Source organism: Myxocyprinus asiaticus, chromosome 29, assembly GCF_019703515.2.
Source record: "Myxocyprinus asiaticus isolate MX2 ecotype Aquarium Trade chromosome 29, UBuf_Myxa_2, whole genome shotgun sequence".
In the NCBI taxonomy this organism is placed as follows: Eukaryota; Metazoa; Chordata; class Actinopteri; order Cypriniformes; family Catostomidae; genus Myxocyprinus; species Myxocyprinus asiaticus.
In genome coordinates this window covers 3879598-3897019 of record NC_059372.1, presented here as the reverse complement: position 1 = coordinate 3897019, position 17422 = coordinate 3879598, and the positions used below count along the sequence as shown (strand labels likewise).

Here is a 17422-nt window from a genome sequence, read left to right as displayed (position 1 = left end):
TATAATAATATTTTTGAGTTTGATGAATGTCAGTCCATTATAATGATGATGTTTTTGTGTTAATATGTTCATCATGAGAGAGCAGGTGGATGTGATCTGCTGTAAATCAGTAGGAACTGATCTGTCCATGCTGGATATTGATTAGTGAGGTGACGTCACTGAAGACAAAGCTGATGGAGAGAGAGGACAGGTTACAGGTTAAACATTCATTTCATCCTTAAAGTTGAGATTGTAAGCTTTCAAATGATGTGATATGATGAACGGTAAAGATGTGATTGTGTTGTGTTTGTCAGCAGCTGGAAAAGGTTTCCTGTCAATCTTCAGTGTGTGTGACTGATGGGACCTCCACAGAATGTCAGGATTCAGTGTGGAGCGGCAGAGATCAGTCCACACCACAGCGACTGCTGGACAAACTCTCTGAACAGAGATCCAGAGACACACAGGACTCACAGCTCACTTTACTCTGTTCTACTGATGGTAATCAGGGTGATCAAACCTCCACAGACTCTCTGACTTCTGTCTGTAATGCTGGAGAACAGCAGATGCTGCAGATACCAGTGAAGAATGAAGTGGAGCAGGAGGAGATAAAAGAAGAGGAACAACAGAGTAATGATGATGATGATGATCAAACCTCCACAGAGTCTCTGGCTTCTGTCTGTAACGCTGGAGAACAGCAGATGCTGCAGACACCAGTGAAGATGAAGATGTGTTCAGTGAAGCTGCTGGACTGCAGGAACCTGATGAAGATGAGAGGAGAAACCACAGCAGAGGAACAACAGAGTGATGAAGATGATGAAACCACAGCAGAGGAACAACAGAGTGATGATGATGATGATGATGAAACCACAGCAGAGGAACAACAGAGTGATGAAGATGATTTTCTTCCTTCAGGTACGTTTCTTTCTGTAATGTTTTACACTTTTATAAGAACACCAGAGAAGTCACTGACACCATCTATGGATGGCAGTCGCTCTGACTGATTGAGTCTTGGAGCAAACAGACTGCTTGATCTTTCAGAATGTTGATAATACAGTTGTCTGTTTCTAAGTAACAAAAACTCAGCTGCAACACTGGATGCCTCTTTGAATTGTGCCTTCAAATAGTTTAAAACAGTAGCCTTACCTGCATCAGAATATTGTTTCCGTAACACTTCTACATTTTGAATATTTTCTTTAATTAAGCAATTTTCTCATTTTGCGCTTTAGCAACTTTAGAGGAATAAGATACATATACAGCTACCTCTAATTGCACATAATGTAACCTCCCAAAGAGTAAGGGGTGTGGCGGAATGATCCGCCCCTCCGGCTCGTCATCGTCGCCCATCTGGAGTATTATTCAAATCAGTAAAATTACTAAGATACTTCTCAATATGTCCCAAAAACTCTTCTATCTTGAAGAAGAAACATGTTAAAGCGCCAACACTTAAAACTGGACGTATTTAAATTTGAACAGGAACATGGTCCATAATGAAGTTCAGTAAAACAGATGAGATAAGAAAATAATCAGTTCGGGAGAAACATTTATGATGTCCTGAAAAATACTGTTAAGTGTACTCCCTTACAATGAGATTCCTAATACGCCAACTGTCTACAACGTTTAACTCAGCCATAAAGGCTTTGAAAAATATAGATGCAGTGGCCTGATAAGTAGTAGCATACCGCCACCAGATTTATCCAAATGATCCACCACAAGGTTAAAATCTGAACAGATAAGTATTGGAATATCGCCTAAAATCAACAGTTTCATTTTTATGTCTTTAAAAAAGTATTAGGAGCATATGCAGACATTAATATATATTTAGATGTATACAAATTAATTACGGCATAACAGAATCTACTACTTTAGAATCTAAATATTTTGAAAGAGTGCGCACTCTCTGCCAGAATAATCACATAAGGACTCGTAAACGCATGAAAACCGATGCGCAGTATCAAACAGAATTTATGATAGTCCTAATTGTAGAGATCACATCAATATGAAGATAAAGCCAAATCCTGGACACTTCAAGCCAATCTTGAAATCCTGGCCGGACGTTTTTTTCAGGTTTGAAAAAGAGGACGTATGGTCATCCTAGACTATGGTCTGTTGTGAATTTAACATCATTCTTCACTCCTCCCCTGACATGCTCTGGCACCCCGCCCCCCAGTTTGAAAACTTTGAAACATCAGAGTTTTTTTTTTTTTTTTTTTACCATGATGATTCAGATAGATTGCTCTTTATTGTTTTGATCTGTGATGTTTTAAAGATGCTGTAAGCAATTTCAGCCATTCTACTTCCACGAGACTGAGCAGCTGGATTAGCCATGCCCCCTCTTTCCAAAACCCCGAACTCCAAAGATACCAAAATGTGCTCTATGGACTACTTGCACTGAGCCTCATGATGTACTTCCACTTTGAAATAGTGCAGCCCGCTAGTTTCTGGTTGAATGCGTTTACATGTGCCGTAGATGCCTAGTTCCTGAAATGCCACTTAAAATGAGTGTTCGATGCAGTATTTTAAAGTATGGATCTTTTCAGAGATAGAAGAAATATTCTGAACATTACAATGTACAGCTTCTTCAAAATTCAGTGGAGTTTCCAGAGCCTTAATTCAGCCTGAGCCGATCTGAGAAAGCAATGGCTCCACTCCAATCCAAGCGTATTTCACCGTTTCTCCTCAAACGGAGGTCTGAAGCAGATATTTAACCACAGATCAGCTCGAAACACAAATGACAAAAGGTGGAAGGAGACAAACGGTGTCGGCACCAGCGGCGCTCTTTGAATTAAACAACTTTGTGCTTCAGTCACTGATGTTCCATATGTGAGGGAGGAGAGAGATGCGATGAACGCATGCATCACCCTGTTTTTATAAAATGTATGTTTTAATCTTTATTTTGTGTCACTGTTTTACTGGTAATTAGTGTATATCGATAAATGTTGAAATGTAAATGCATAAGAGCTGCTAAAGATAATACGTTTGAAATAGATTAAATATATGTAGTGTGGTTGAATATATTTTAGAGCAGATTTTTATTTAATTAATTTGAAAATACAACTGCTTCATTCTGTTTTTAGTGATTTTAAAGCATGGTCAGAGTAAGATAACAGCTAATGCATTTATAAATAAATACATCTGGGGCATTTATCCAAAGAAAATTCATTTGCAGTCATTGTATGGTGGAATTCATCGTTGAATCTCAACTGGTATGAAATATCATTAACGAATGAAACACTTGTTAATGAGATGAACAGACTGCTGCAGGTTATATATGTTTGATTTATTATTCAGGAGCTGAGTTTAGCTACATTTGAAAAGGAAAAAATATATTTAGAAGCAAATTATAAAATTGAGACGTCACGTTAGCGCCAAAAATATGATTTATTGATCTAATCAACTGACAGCCCTAAAAATAGAAATAATCTGTCTTCCAATTAATAAATCTCTGCACGTAGGCGCTCTGAACGCTGTAACCGGAAACGTCTAAGCCGCACTACTTAGAACGCAGAAGCAAGTAGTCCATTGAGAGCAGAAACGGTTGTTAAAAACAACAGCAGCACAATAGCGCCCTCAGCTGACAACTTTTATGAACAACATGCCATAAAAACGCATTATGCCTCAATAATTCACTGCAACTACAATACTACGAAAACGTACAAAATGATTGACAGGCAGAAAGTGTTATTGTCCATGGACACATTTTTGTTTGCTGTTTATAGAGTCTAGAGCTGTCTCAGAGACCGGTGAGATATCTTACAACATTTATTTCAGTAATATCTTTAAGGGAGTGGGATATTTTTTGCATAACTTTCCATGAAAAAATCGCTTACAGCACCTTTAATCTTATTGTGTTAAAAGTCAGTATTTGGGAAGAGAACATTTAGTCAAACTTAGCGATTTGAATTGTAATTTTAATGAAAAATGTATTACTGCTTCGCTGCTCAGCATGTGTCGCACACACGTGCTAGAGGGTGCCGCTCACTCATGCAGCACTGACTGAAGCGGTCAATGCAGACTGTATTTTAACAAGCAGCCTTTTGGCCTTGCATGATTACTAAACCACAAAAGGTGATTTCAATCCATCATGCAGCCTTGATGTATACCATACTGATGTTTTAGAGGTTTTTAAACCACTATGGATGGTTTTCCCTAACATGTAAATGCCGCTTTCACAATCGTCATGTACGTAACGCCATTCTTTTCCCTATTTATGTGAAAACAATGAATAAATACTAAACAGGACATGTTCTTAGGAGTGCCAACCCTTACATTTGTTTTACAAATTTTGTGGCTATTATTACTTTTGGATCGTGCATTTCAGTTCGCAGGGCCCTAGTTTAAGAGCTCAAGCTTTATGCACAACGCAGTGCCTTGAGTCATAAGCGCAAAGTCAATGGGCATGGCAATGAAGTTTTGGTATGTTTGTGCAAGCGTGCACTAAGTCTAGGTGCAAGTGGGTTTGGCGAAATCATGTGCGCAAGGTGCTAATCGGGTCAATGGAGGTTCTTCTCAGGCACCGTCTCCGTCCTATTATACAGTCCATTCCCTGTCAAGCACCAGAGATATAACTAAAGACAGCACATTCATAAGAAGTTGGTGGTGTAAATTGTATGAAATGCATTGATAGAATACAAATATGGATTTACATTATTTTGTGCGTCCTTGTTAAATGGGGCACGTTCTGTATATATGCATGGAAAATGTGGTTCAGGATATGGATGTTGGCTCCGTTAAATTACAGAGAATGTAAGTATTATTAATCATTTTCATCTGCTGACACACAAATCATGACAAGTATTAACAGTGATTGTATCTGCACACACTTCACTTCTACCAGTCGACATTGATTTTTAAAAATTAAATGAATGTATTGAAAAAATATTTCTTAATTTAAATTATACTTCAAACAAAATTAAAATATGATCAAAATAACAAAGTGGTCAAAAACATTTTTACTCTGTCCAACTCCTTCCATGGGCCCCTTTTGCAGTGACTTCAAAATCACAAAAAAAAATAATTATATATGTGTGTATATATATATATATATATATATATATATATATATATATAAATTAGATAATAAATACAATTGTAAATACCCACAAAATAAATCCACTATTTTTTAAGAGTTTCAACATGAACTTTATTACCACCTGCTGGTGGAATTTCCTGCAAATGCAGGAACTGAATTTGGACTTAGCGCTGAGTTAAGACGTGGTATTGAAATGTCAGCGCAACTATCAAATTCTTAGAAAAATGGCAAACTGCGTTTTGTGCCACTTAATTTTCATGCAGTATACCCACAGTAGCCCAAACACAAAAAATCACAAATACTGAATGTTTTTGTTCTGCCATTAAATTAGGCTTCAATTTGATGTTCCACATTTGTCCCTCTTAAATTGATTTTTGTCAATTTATTGTGTTCATTTTAGAGCTGATGGAAGTAGAAGAAAAAAGTCAAGAACTGAATGAAGTGGAGGACAAACTTCAGTATCAGAAAAATCATGATTTAATAACTGGAGAAGAAACTTTGAGTGGCTCAAAGACTAAGAAGAATTTATCACCAATAAAGCATCAAAGAAGAGCAGCCAAAAATACTTTCACCTGCTCACAATGTGGAAAGAGTTTCACATATAAAAGCCAGCTTAATATACACATGAGAGTTCATACTCGAGAAAAGCCTTACTCGTGCCATCAGTGTGGAAGAGGTTTCACACGTAAAGAACTTCTTAATTTGCACACAAGAGTTCACACAGGAGAGAAAGTTTTCAAGTGCCGTCACTGTGGAAAGAGTTTCGCAGATCCGGTAAATCTCAAGAATCATCTCCGCTGTCACTCTGGAGAAACAGCATTTGAATGTGATAAGTGTGGAAAAACATTCGTTTTGAATTCAGACCTAAAACAACATCTGAAAACTCACACAAATGAGAAGCCTTATAAGTGTTCTTTGTGTGGAAAGAGTTTTACACGCCTGTCCTATTTTAAGGAGCACCAGAAAATTCATACCGGTGTGAGCACTCATATGTGCTTTGAATGCGGAAATACCTTTACTGCAGCCAGCAACTTGAAACGGCATCTAAGAATTCATACTGGGGAGAAACCTTACAAGTGCTCACACTGTGAAATGAGTTTCACTTGGTCACAAGACCTGAAAGAACATGAGAGAATCCATACTGGGGAGAAACCTTACAAGTGTTCACACTGTGAAAAGAGTTTCACTCGGTCACAAGACCTGAAAGAACATGAGAGAATCCATACTGGAGAAAAGCCTTACAAGTGCTCACACTGTAAAAAGAGTTTCACTCAGTCAGGAAACCTTAAAACACACGAGAGAATCCATACTGGAGAAAAACCTTACAAGTGCTCACACTGTGAAAAAAGTTTCACCCGGTCAGAATACCTGAAAACACACAAGAGAATTCATACTGGAGAGAAACCTTACAAGTGCTCACACTGTGAATTGAGCTTCACTTGGCCAAAGTCCCTAAAAGCACATGAGAGAATCCATACTGGTTAGTTGTATCTAATTATTGTGATGACTCCACCACAAGATGGCAACACCTTTAAACATTAGACTAGATGCATGCATTATTAAATTGTGCAACTCACGTCATGAAAATTTATGTTGTTCTGTATTGTTGTTCTTGTGTTCCAAACGATCCTACTAAATGTGAAATTTTGCAGAAGCCATGTGTTGGTGATTTTTTTTTGCCCCATGAGATCTTACAGTTTCTTCAATGACATGCACTGCATAAACCATATAAAGGTCTCAGATCACGTCTAATTTTCACAATTCATGTTTTCTGTAGTACGTAGTTCCCTTTCGATTCAGTTCACTTAACATCACCTTTGTCTAATGATGGACTACACTCTTGAAATGGAATACATAGACTATCAATTAATTGTCAACAAAACCCTTCATCAGCCAACTAACAAGGACAATGCATCTATGTGAACTTCTGCAGTTAATCCAGGATGGACTTCAAAGACATTAGTCATTAATCTTACAGTTCATACAAAATCTTTGTTTTAAACACTGACCCTTAACACTTACTTAGTTTAATCATTTTAAACCATGACTTGCACTGCACATAAATAACTAATATTGGCATTATATTCATGATGTTAGCCAGCGGGGAACTGGCACCCACAGTGAACCTGGGTTCTCCCAAGGTTATTTTTCTCCATTAATCAACATTTTATGGAGTTTTGTGTTCCTTGCCACAGTCGCCTTCGGCTTGCTCACTGGAGTTATAATTACAATAATTATTTAACTATATTTATTTTTATACACAATTTACAGTTACACAATGATGACTAAGACTTTATAGATATTACAGTTTCATTTTCTGTTAAAGCATGTTTTTCTGTTCAGCTGCTTTGAAACTATGTGTGTTGTGAAAAGCGCTGTACAAATAAAAATGATTTGACGTTGCGATAACACTAAGGGGAATTCTTTCGACCTAGTTGAAACCCTTGTACAGTAACACCAATCCTCTGATTGGCAATGTTGTTCGAGCCCTGCCCCTTTAGGCCTATATAAGCAGGCGCTCAATCACCATTTTTTCAGAATTTTCTTCTTTCAAGACTGCAAACATCATCTTCATCTTGGAAATCCTTTCTACTTCGCCATCGAGATACACCTTCAGCTGACGGGACTTTCTCTGCAAGACGCACACAGGACGACTTGTCACCTGTGCTTCTAGCGCCTGCAGCGAGAAGACTCCCCGCTCCCCTGTGTATTCCGGTGAAGATTTCTCCGCCTCGCTGTCAAAGATGCTCTCGGTGAATGGGTTCTTCACTTCAGACGCTCGCCATTGAACAACGTGACGCTTCAGCTGTAGACCTACCCACTTCCTTAAAAATGTCATTCCGCAAGTGTTCCATATGCGAGCGGCACATCCCGCCATCGGACGAGGATGAGTGCTGTATTCGCTGCCTGGGCCGTGCCCACCCCGAAGCAGCTCTCATGGAGACAGACTGCCCTCACTGCAAAGGCATGAATCTTCAATTGTTATGCTAGGATCTCGCTCATTCTGAAGGACGATCCAGCCTCCTGTGCCCTCCCACCCGCCTCTTCTGTTTTAAGTCCTGAGGGACCTGGTTCAGCACTCCACAGCATGGTCGTGCTCCAGGTTTATCAGGCCAAACTTCTCAAGCAAATGGATAAGCAAGGCACAGATCCAAAGCTGTTCAAAGAGCTTCGCACTGCTACAGATTTGGCACTGCGAGCCACAAAGGCTACCGCTCAGGCCATCGGAAAAGCGATGAGCAGCCTTGTGGTTCTGGATCTGCATATTTGGCTGACTCTCACAGAGATGCATGTTGCAGAGAAAGCCGCCCTCCTCAACACCCCTGTGTCACCTGACAGTCTCTTTGGCAACGCCATGGAAGGCTTTGCAGAGCGCTTCATCGCGGCACAAAAGCAGTTCCAACCGATGAAGCACTTTTTACCAAAGAAAAACTGCTCTTCCTCTCACCCGGCCCGCTCTACTTCCTGTCAGTGCCCGGCAAAGAACCCCGCTCCCGCTGCTCCAGCGCTGCCAAAAAAGCACCCACCATTTCAGACCGACCCCTGCACTGACGGAACACCCCCCCCCCCCCAATCTGTTCACAGAGAGCGTGATAGAGACTGCTCCGAACTGCGACGCCCACAGCGGTTGTTATTTTCTTTTTCCGAAGGTGGAGGGCTTCGGCCCATTCTAGGTCTGAGATGCTTGAATCGCACGCTTGCGGAGCGCCCATTCAAAATTATAACTCAGACACAGATCTTATCACACATCTGTCCTCAGGACTGGTTTGCGTCAATAGATCTGAAGGACATGTACTTTCATGTACCAATTGCGCCATGTCACAGGCGGTTTTTGAGATTCGCGTTCGAGGGAACTGTGTATCAATTCAAAGTCCTTCCCTTCCCCGTACGTTCACGAAATGTATTGATCGGATAGAGCTACTAGCTGTCTTACTAGACTAGAAGGCTTTTCATTCTAACATAGTGAATCACCATGTTCTGATTCGTTCTGACAATATGACATTAGTGCTGTAAATAAATCACCAGGGTGGAATTCGATCACTGCAATCTGTTGTCACCCCAAGGAGCATTACTGGGGGGATGAAGACTTAATCCTCAGATGGTTCTAAGAATTTGAGAAGTATTCAGCAAAGCGGAAGTTGACCTATTCGCTTCTGCAGAGAATGCCCACTGTCCCCTCTGGTACTCCATGTCCCAAGCCCCCCTGGGGGTGGACACCTTGGCCCACAAATGGCCTGCAAAACGCAAGTATGCGTTTCTCCCAGTACGCCTATATTCTGTCATCAGCAAAGTCAGAGAGGACAAGGAAACAGTTCTGCTGGTTGTGTGGCGAAGACCCCGTGAATTGCTCCATAGCTGAGATCCTTACATTCCCTCAAGAGTGGCTGGATGCTGGTCTTACCCCGTCAATGCTTAAGGTTTATGTAGCGACTATCTCGGAATATCATGCCCCAGAGGCTGGCAGACATGATATAGTCATAAATTCCTTAGGGGAGCAAGGCGCTTGAACCCCCCCACTCCCTGCTTTCGTGCTGACTTGGTACTTAAACCTGGTGCTGAAGGCACTCACGATTGGGGGCTGGGCGTGTGGACTCACTGCCCGGCCCCACCCTCCTCCTTGTCACAGTGCCTAAGGTTTTATCAACGCCCTTCAGGGCTCAAGTGGTCTGTTTACATGCCTTCTTACCCCCACCATTTAATTCAGATGAAGTGCAGTCTATGCGTTTCTTATGCCTTGCACACACATGTTGAGTGCACCTGCCAGTTTAGGATCAGCTCTTTGTTATGCAGGATGCTGTCTCACTTGATTGTTGATGCGATCGCCTTCGCTTATGAATCACAGGGCTTGAATTGCCCTATTGGTGTCAAAGCACATTCAACTAGAGGCATGGCCTCTTCATGGGCATGGACAAATGGTGTGTCCTTGCAGGAGTTCGGACCAGTGGGGGAGCCCAAGCCCTTTATTACGGGTGGGCTACCGATTATGTTTGACACAGCCACCTGTATGTAGGCTGTTGTTAAATTGCCCCTTTAAAGTCACAAGCACTCCCAGTAAGAAATAAAACCTACTTTTCCAACCACGGTTGTGAAAAGGTTAAAATTATACTGTGTGTATCTATACGGTTCATTTAGATTTCCAGATTATTTAACTCTCCAACTGGGGTTCGCCACGTGAGATTATTCATAAATTATTTATAAAACATGTCTTCAAGTGTATAAGTCATTGTCCTTTAGGCCTGTGACTTCTTATTCATATTCTAATTCAAGTATACAGTTGTGCTCAAACGTTTGCATACCCTTGGAGAATTGGTAATATATGTACCATTTTTAAAGAAAACATGAGTGAGCAGGCAAAACACATTTCTTTTATTTCTTATGGGATTCATATTCAACTGTAGGTTATAACAGAATGGCACAATCATAAAACAAAACATGGCAACAAAGAAAAAAATGAAATGACCCCTGTTCAAAAGTCTGCATACCCTTAGTTCTTAATACTGTGTATTGCCCTCTTTAGCATCAATGACAGCGTGCAGTCTTTTGTAATAGTTGTCTTTGAGGCCCCAAATTCTTGCAGGTGGTATAGCTGCCCATTCGTCTTGACAAAATGCCTACAGGTCATGCATCGTCTTGCATGAACTGCATGTTTGAGATCTCCCCAGAGTGGCTCGATGATATTAAGGTCAGGAGACTGTGATGGTGTGTTGGTGGCGTAGTGGACTAAAGCACTGAACTGGTAAGCAAAAGGTTGTTGGTTCAATCCCCACAGCCACCACCACTGTGTCCTTGAGCAAGGCACTTAACTCCAGGTTGCTCCAGGGGGATTGTCCCTGAAATAAGGGCACTGTAAGTCGCTTTGGATAAAAGCATCTGCCAAATGCATAAATGTAAAATGATGGCCACTCTAGAACCTTCACCTTTTTCTGCTGTAACCACTGGAGGGTCAACTAGGCCATGTGCTTAGGGTCATTGTCGTGCTGGAAAGTCCAAGAGCATCCCATGCGCAGCTTTCGTGCAGAAGAATGCAAATTGTCTGCCGGTATTTTCTGATAACATGCTGCATTCATCTTGACATCAATTTTCACAAGATTCCCTGTGCCTTTAGAGCCCCCCCCCCAAAAACATCAGTGAGCCACCACCATGCTTCACAATGGGGATGGTATTCTTTTCACTATAGGCCTTGTTGACCCCTCTCCAAACATAGCACTTATGGTTGTGACCATAAAGCTCTATTTTGGTCTTGTCACTCCAAATTACAACGTGCCAGAAGCTGTGAGGCATGTCAAGGTGTTGTTGGGCATATTGTAACCGGGCTTTTTTGTGGCATTGGCGCAGTAAAGGCTTCTTTCTGGCAACTTGACCATGCAGCTCAATTTTGTTCAAGAATCGTCGTATTGTGCTCCTTGAAACAACCACACTGTCTTTTTCAGAGCAGCCTGTATTTCTCCTGAGGTTACCTGTGAGTTTTTCTTTGTATCCCGAACAATTCTTCTGGCAGTTGTGGCTGAAATCTTTCTTGGTCTACCTGACCTTGGCTTGGTATCAAGAGATCCCAGAATTTTCCACTTCTTAAGTGATTGAACAGTACTGACTGGCATTTTCAAGGCTTTGGATATCTTTTTATATCCTTTTCCATGTTTATAAAGTTCCATTACCTTGTTACGCAGGTCTTTTGACAGTTCTTTTCTGCTCCCCATGGTTCAGTATCTAGCCTGCTCAGTGCATCCACGTGAGAGCTAACAAACTCATTGACTATTTATACACAGACACTAATTGCAATTTAAAAAGCCACAGGTGTGGGAAATTAACCTTGAATTGCCATTTAAACCTGTGTGTGTCACCTTGTGTGTCTGTAACAAGGCCAAACATTCAAGAGTATGTAAACTTTTGATCAGGGCCATTTGGGTGATTTATGTTATCATCATGATTTAAAAAGGAGTCAAACAACTATGTGATAATAAATGGCTTCATATGATCACTATCCTTAAATAAAAGACAGTTTTTTTGCATGATCAGTCATATTTTCAAAATCAATGCCAAAATTTCACAATTTCTGCCAGGGGTATGCAAACTTTTGAGCACAACTTTATATATGTTTGGGGGTATGATGTCACAAAATGCGGCGTGATGGGACTCTGTTCCCCACAGTGTTATTGCAATGTTGAGTGAACTAAATTGAAAGAGAACGTCTCCGGTTACACATCTATCCTCAGTTCCCTAAAGTTAAGGGAACAAGACATTGCGAATCTGGCCGCACTACTACTTAAGAGTTTAGAGGTACAAGTGATGCCCTCTTGTCCCTCAGTCAGAAAATTCTGAAGAAATGGTGATTAAGCACCCACTTAAATAGGCCAACTGTGCGTCTAAAGGGGTGGTACTCAAACACCATTGCTAATCAGAGGATTGGTGTTATTGTACAAGGGTTTCAACTAGGTTGTCAGAGAAGGAATTCCCCCCAGAGTTATCACAATGTCTCGTTCCCTTCATCTCAGGGAACCGAGGTTACATGTGTAACCGGATACGTTTTCCATTCTGACTAGTGGCAATTGCTTTAATATTCCAGGTTTAATACAAGTTAAGCTCAATCAGTAGCCTTTGTGGCATGATATTGATTACCACAAAAAAATTATTGTCATCCCTCCTTTTCTTTGAAAAAAAGAAAAAAATTGAGGTTATAGTGAAGCATTTTACAAATAAAAATGACTTACTATGGAAGTGAATGGGGCAAATTTTTAAAGTGTTTAAAGGTAGAAATGTGAAGCTTATAATTTTATAAAATCACATACATGAATTCTGTATTTGAACTACAAAGTTGTTTAAATTGTTTTTTTTCACTGTAGTTTTATAGTGTTACGTCGTCATGACAGCGAAGTTGTAAAATTGGATATAACTAAACAGAAATGGCTAGTGATTTTCACACACTAAAATCATGTTAACACTAGTGCTGTCAGTCGATTAAATGTTTTATCATGATTAATCGCATAATTGTAGTTAATCACGATTGATCGCAGATTTTGATAGTGCTGAAATTTTTTGAAACCATATATACTTCTTTTCCTGTCAAAATGCTTTTATTTCCATCTTAAGAAAACAAAACAATAGTAACAATATAATGCTTTAACATTTTCCAAACAAAGCCTTCCACAGTACAAAGACTGAACTGCTCTAAAATAGCACCAATTCAAGTAACATTAAACATTTCCCATAGTCTAAGTGAAGTTTGACAAATTGAAAGGACTAGTTCCCCCATATGTTGTATATTCATTGCAATGCTCATTAAATCTCTTAAACTCAATTCTGTACAACATTAGTCTGCAGGTAGACTGTGGCTATCCGCTTTGTTACAGCAATCATGAAGCTGCGTTCACGATACACGTCAGGGCAGAAATGCCAGCGCCTGCTTTGAAATCCACATGAAGAGTGCTTACAAACAAAAACGGCTCATTCTGCGTTTTGGTGAGTGTTAAAATTTTACGTGCTTCTGTGATAATTAAAATGCACCTTACACAGGTGAAAAAATACTTTATTTCTATCACAAGTCCCATCTGGGCTTGTTTTGTACATCAAATAGCATTACGAGCTAATTACGAGTTACACCAATCAGCCACAACATTAAAATCACCTGCCTAATATTGTGTAGGTCCCCCTCGTGTCGCCAAAACAGCACCAACCCGCATCTCAGAACAGCATTCTGAGATGATATTCTTCTCACGACAGTTGTACAGAGTGGTTATCTGAGTTACTGTAGACGTCAGTTCGAACCAGTCTGGCCATTCTCTGTTGACCTCTCTCATCGACAAAGCATTTCCGTCCACAGAACTGCCGCTCACTGGATGTTTTTAGTTTTTGGCACCATTCGGAGTAAAGTCTAGTGACTGTTGTGTGAAAGTCCCAGGAGATCAGCAGTTACAGAAATACTCAAAACAGCTGATCAGTGTACTTCTGACAGCTCTAGTTAACACACATGTTGTTTACATCTTGTGAAACAGTGAGTATTTTAACATTTATGGATTGGCCCCATTCACTTCTATTGTAAGTGCCTCACTGTAACCCAGATTTTTTTTTTTTTTTTTTTTTAAGAAAAGGAGGGACGAGTAAATTGCGCGCACACACACACACAAAAAATGTCAAGATTGGATATTGAGGTATTATTAAATTGGATGTAATTTATTTGCAATCTCTAACAAAGTGCTTTGATGTATAGTGTGCTGACTGTACATGTAAATAGAAATAAAAGGAGTACAAAAAAAATACTGGGTGACCAGCGGAGAAATTAGTCAAATGTTTTACTATTCATATCAAAACAGTCGTAAGTGCTGGTCAGACTTTATTTTACAGAGCAATGTAGTCACTGTGGTGTAAGAAGTTGTTGAGCCTGGAGACAAAATGTAGTTTGCATACAAGCCTGAACACATTTTACAACAATCCATAATGTAGTATGTCACATTTCAGTACCAACCAAAATTAATGCAATTTCACATAACTTCAGAATAAGACACGTGGACTTTTCTGGGTATGCAGACTTCTGTTATATTATAAAAGTGCACACATCTATGAGAATTATGTTGGCATTTGTGGACCGGTATTAGCTTGGTTTAGGTCCTATTATGTATACTTTGTCTGTGTAAACAAGGAATTGTCAGATCAAACTAAAGTTAAAAATGGAGTGCCACAGGGACCTGTTTTAGGGCCTCTCCTTTTCTCCTTATATACAGTGGTGTGAAAAAGTGTTTGCCCCCTTCCTGATTTCTTATTTTTTTTGCATGTTTGTTGCACTTAAATGTTTCAGATCATCAAACAAGTTTAAATATTAGTCAAAGATAACACAAGTAAACACAAAATGCAGTTTTTAAATGAAGGTTGTTATTATTAAGGGAAAACAAAATCCAAACCTACATGGCGCAATTTACAATCATCTTATTTTTTTATGAAACCGCATTATTATGACTCGAAGAAATATCTATATTACAGCTTTTACTGTTAATGCATGATTTTCTGTAAGGCAGCTTTGAAATGATGTGTGTTGTGAAAAGCGCTAAACAAATAAAAATGACTGGATACATCAATCAGCGAATAATATAAAAACAAATTATTATAACAGGGTTCCCAAGGTCATGGAAAACTTGGAAATATCAGGGAATTTTAAAATGGTTAGTTTCAGTCCTGGAGAATTCATGGGGCACGTTCCAAATCCACAGCAAACACAGAACGTTACCCTAACGTTAGCATAGCGTTCCTGTTTAGTTATCTTTTTGGGAGCCTATTCCTAACAAACTAGGAACATTAACTTTAGGTTATAATGTTTTTAAACCAAAAGTTGCAGTGAGGTTTTTGCGTGACAACCTTAAAATAACTTATAAAAAACATTCACTAAAGGTCATTTTTAGGTTTGATTTTTCCTTAACATAGATCTTACAGGTGTACTTTTAGTCTAATACTTTATTTTAATTATATATTCATATACTTATACATATTATATACTCTGCACCCATCTACTGAGGGACTTAAACTTGGGAATTAACATTTCTTGCGTTTCAACATTTACGGGCAAATTGGCGTCATTTTTTTTTTAGACATTTCCATTGAAGCAAAGAATTGTGGGTTGTGAGTGTCCACGAAGGATACACCTCATGTATCTTCCGAATTCACATGAAAGAAGGTCGCATTCGAAGGCTGGATTCGAAGTGTCCTACTCGCTTTTATGAAGCCTCGATGACGTATGCAGCCTTCCAAACGAGACACAGCCATAGTATTTCATTTGGGATAGTACTACACTTTGAAATTTCATATGCTATATGAAATATGCATAGTGTTCTGTATAATGTAAGTGTATAGTGTGTCATTTGGGACACAGCTATGACAATAGAGCGGTTCAGTTTGTAGTCCAAAAACTGGATTTTGGACTACATAACTCCCTTATTTTCGAGCCCTCTGGATTTTCCTATGGGTTTTTATAATGGGAGTTTTGGATTTATGAGTAAAAATTACTTAAAAATACTTGGAAGTTTTGTTTTACAACATTAATTACACACAGTCATACACCAAACATGAATTTTAAAGCTGCTATGTTTTTTTGTTTTTTTTAAAGGATATTGCTAACAAATTGCTATATAAGAACTACTATGGTTTAACATTTCGTCAGGCACGTTCTCTGACTTGCTTGTGGTATTTGTAGTCCTTATCTAGCAACTCTAGTTTAATAGCAGAATATCTGTATAGCAAGGTTTAAAATGGGCATGGAGGAGGCGGGAACCAGACGAACCATCACAATAACGTTTAATGAAAGCTTAAAAAGACACAAACAAATACACACAGCAGCTGCTTGTGGCTCTCTCTCTCTCTCTCCCAAACTGCCACATCCGGCTGCATTTATCCCTCTCCTCAGCTGATTAGCCCTCCTCCTCATCACAATCTGGTAAAGAACTACACTTCCCATGTGCCAGCAGAGAAAGATCCAACAATCAGAGAACCGTGGCAAACAAAGCCCGTGAATCAAGTCCAGCAGCGACCGCCCACTTCCATGACGCACTGTGAATTATGCAGTCAGGTCACTCTCCCTTCACCCTCAAACTACTTATTTGTATTTATCAGAATATTTTGCAATAAACAAAATTTATTGTTTCTATACTTATAATCAATGACCTTAAAACAAATTTTGTCATTTTATTTATTTCCATTGTTTGTATACTGTTACGTCATTCGCAATGCTTCGTGGGATTGTAGTTCACTCCCTTATTAAAGACGTTAAGTCTTGTACCTTTGTCTTTTTTGTCTAATTTTCAAGTACTTTTTTGCTTTAAATCAAAGTTTGTATTGTTATGATTTACCTCTGTGCTGTTTCGTTGCTCTTCAACTCTTTCATGAAGCCTTTACAAAAAAGAAACGAGAGTTCATAGCAAATTTGCTGCAAATTCGCCACTGAAACTTTTCACATGGAAACTTGCGGCAAATTGTCCGTTGTTGCCAAAGGTTTGCCGGAGGTTCCCCACTACCGGCGAAGAGCTGCAAACTTCTGGCAAACAATTGCATTGAATCAAAAGCTCATTTGCATGTGAAAATAACAAGCTGCATATCTGCAGCAAGTTTATTTTTTGTAAGGAGGATTTTAAATGGGGAAGTCTATGGAAGAAATTAATGATAAAAATACTTCCGGAACCCAGGCGGACGAAAAAGTGGGCGTTCACTGTTGCGCTCTATTTCTAAAGCGAATAAACATTTTTCTAGCTTACCTCAACACTAAAAATATCTCATTGGCTAGATACTGCTCTGTTGCAGATTTTTTAGCCAATGGGTTCTTTTGAGTCAATTAATAGGTCAAAACCGAATGATTTGTTTGCAAATCGGTCTGAATCAAAGTGATTAAAAAGCAAAACAATTAAGTATATCCAGTTATCACAAATGACTATTATTCTA

At 39.4% G+C, this 17422-nt stretch overlaps 1 protein-coding gene across 6 annotated transcripts in view; it reads left to right on the top strand.

Moving 5' to 3' along the window:
• Positions 1 to 14987, top strand: part of LOC127420310 (zinc finger protein OZF-like) — a 106976-nt gene extending 91989 nt beyond the window's left edge. For 3 of the 6 annotated variants that reach the window (XM_051662506.1, XM_051662505.1, XM_051662507.1), the window contains exons 2-4: positions 86 to 197; positions 294 to 891; positions 5409 to 14987. In XM_051662506.1, the coding sequence (XP_051518466.1) occupies positions 174 to 197; positions 294 to 891; positions 5409 to 6493 (1707 nt within the window). In that variant the 5' untranslated portion in view covers positions 86 to 173 and the 3' untranslated portion in view covers positions 6494 to 14987. Of the gene's footprint in view, positions 1 to 82; positions 198 to 293; positions 892 to 5408 lie in introns of all 6 variants that reach the window. The other 3 variants (XM_051662504.1, XM_051662508.1, XM_051662509.1) reach the window with 3 other exon arrangements.
• Positions 14988 to 17422: the final 2435 nt, after the last annotated feature.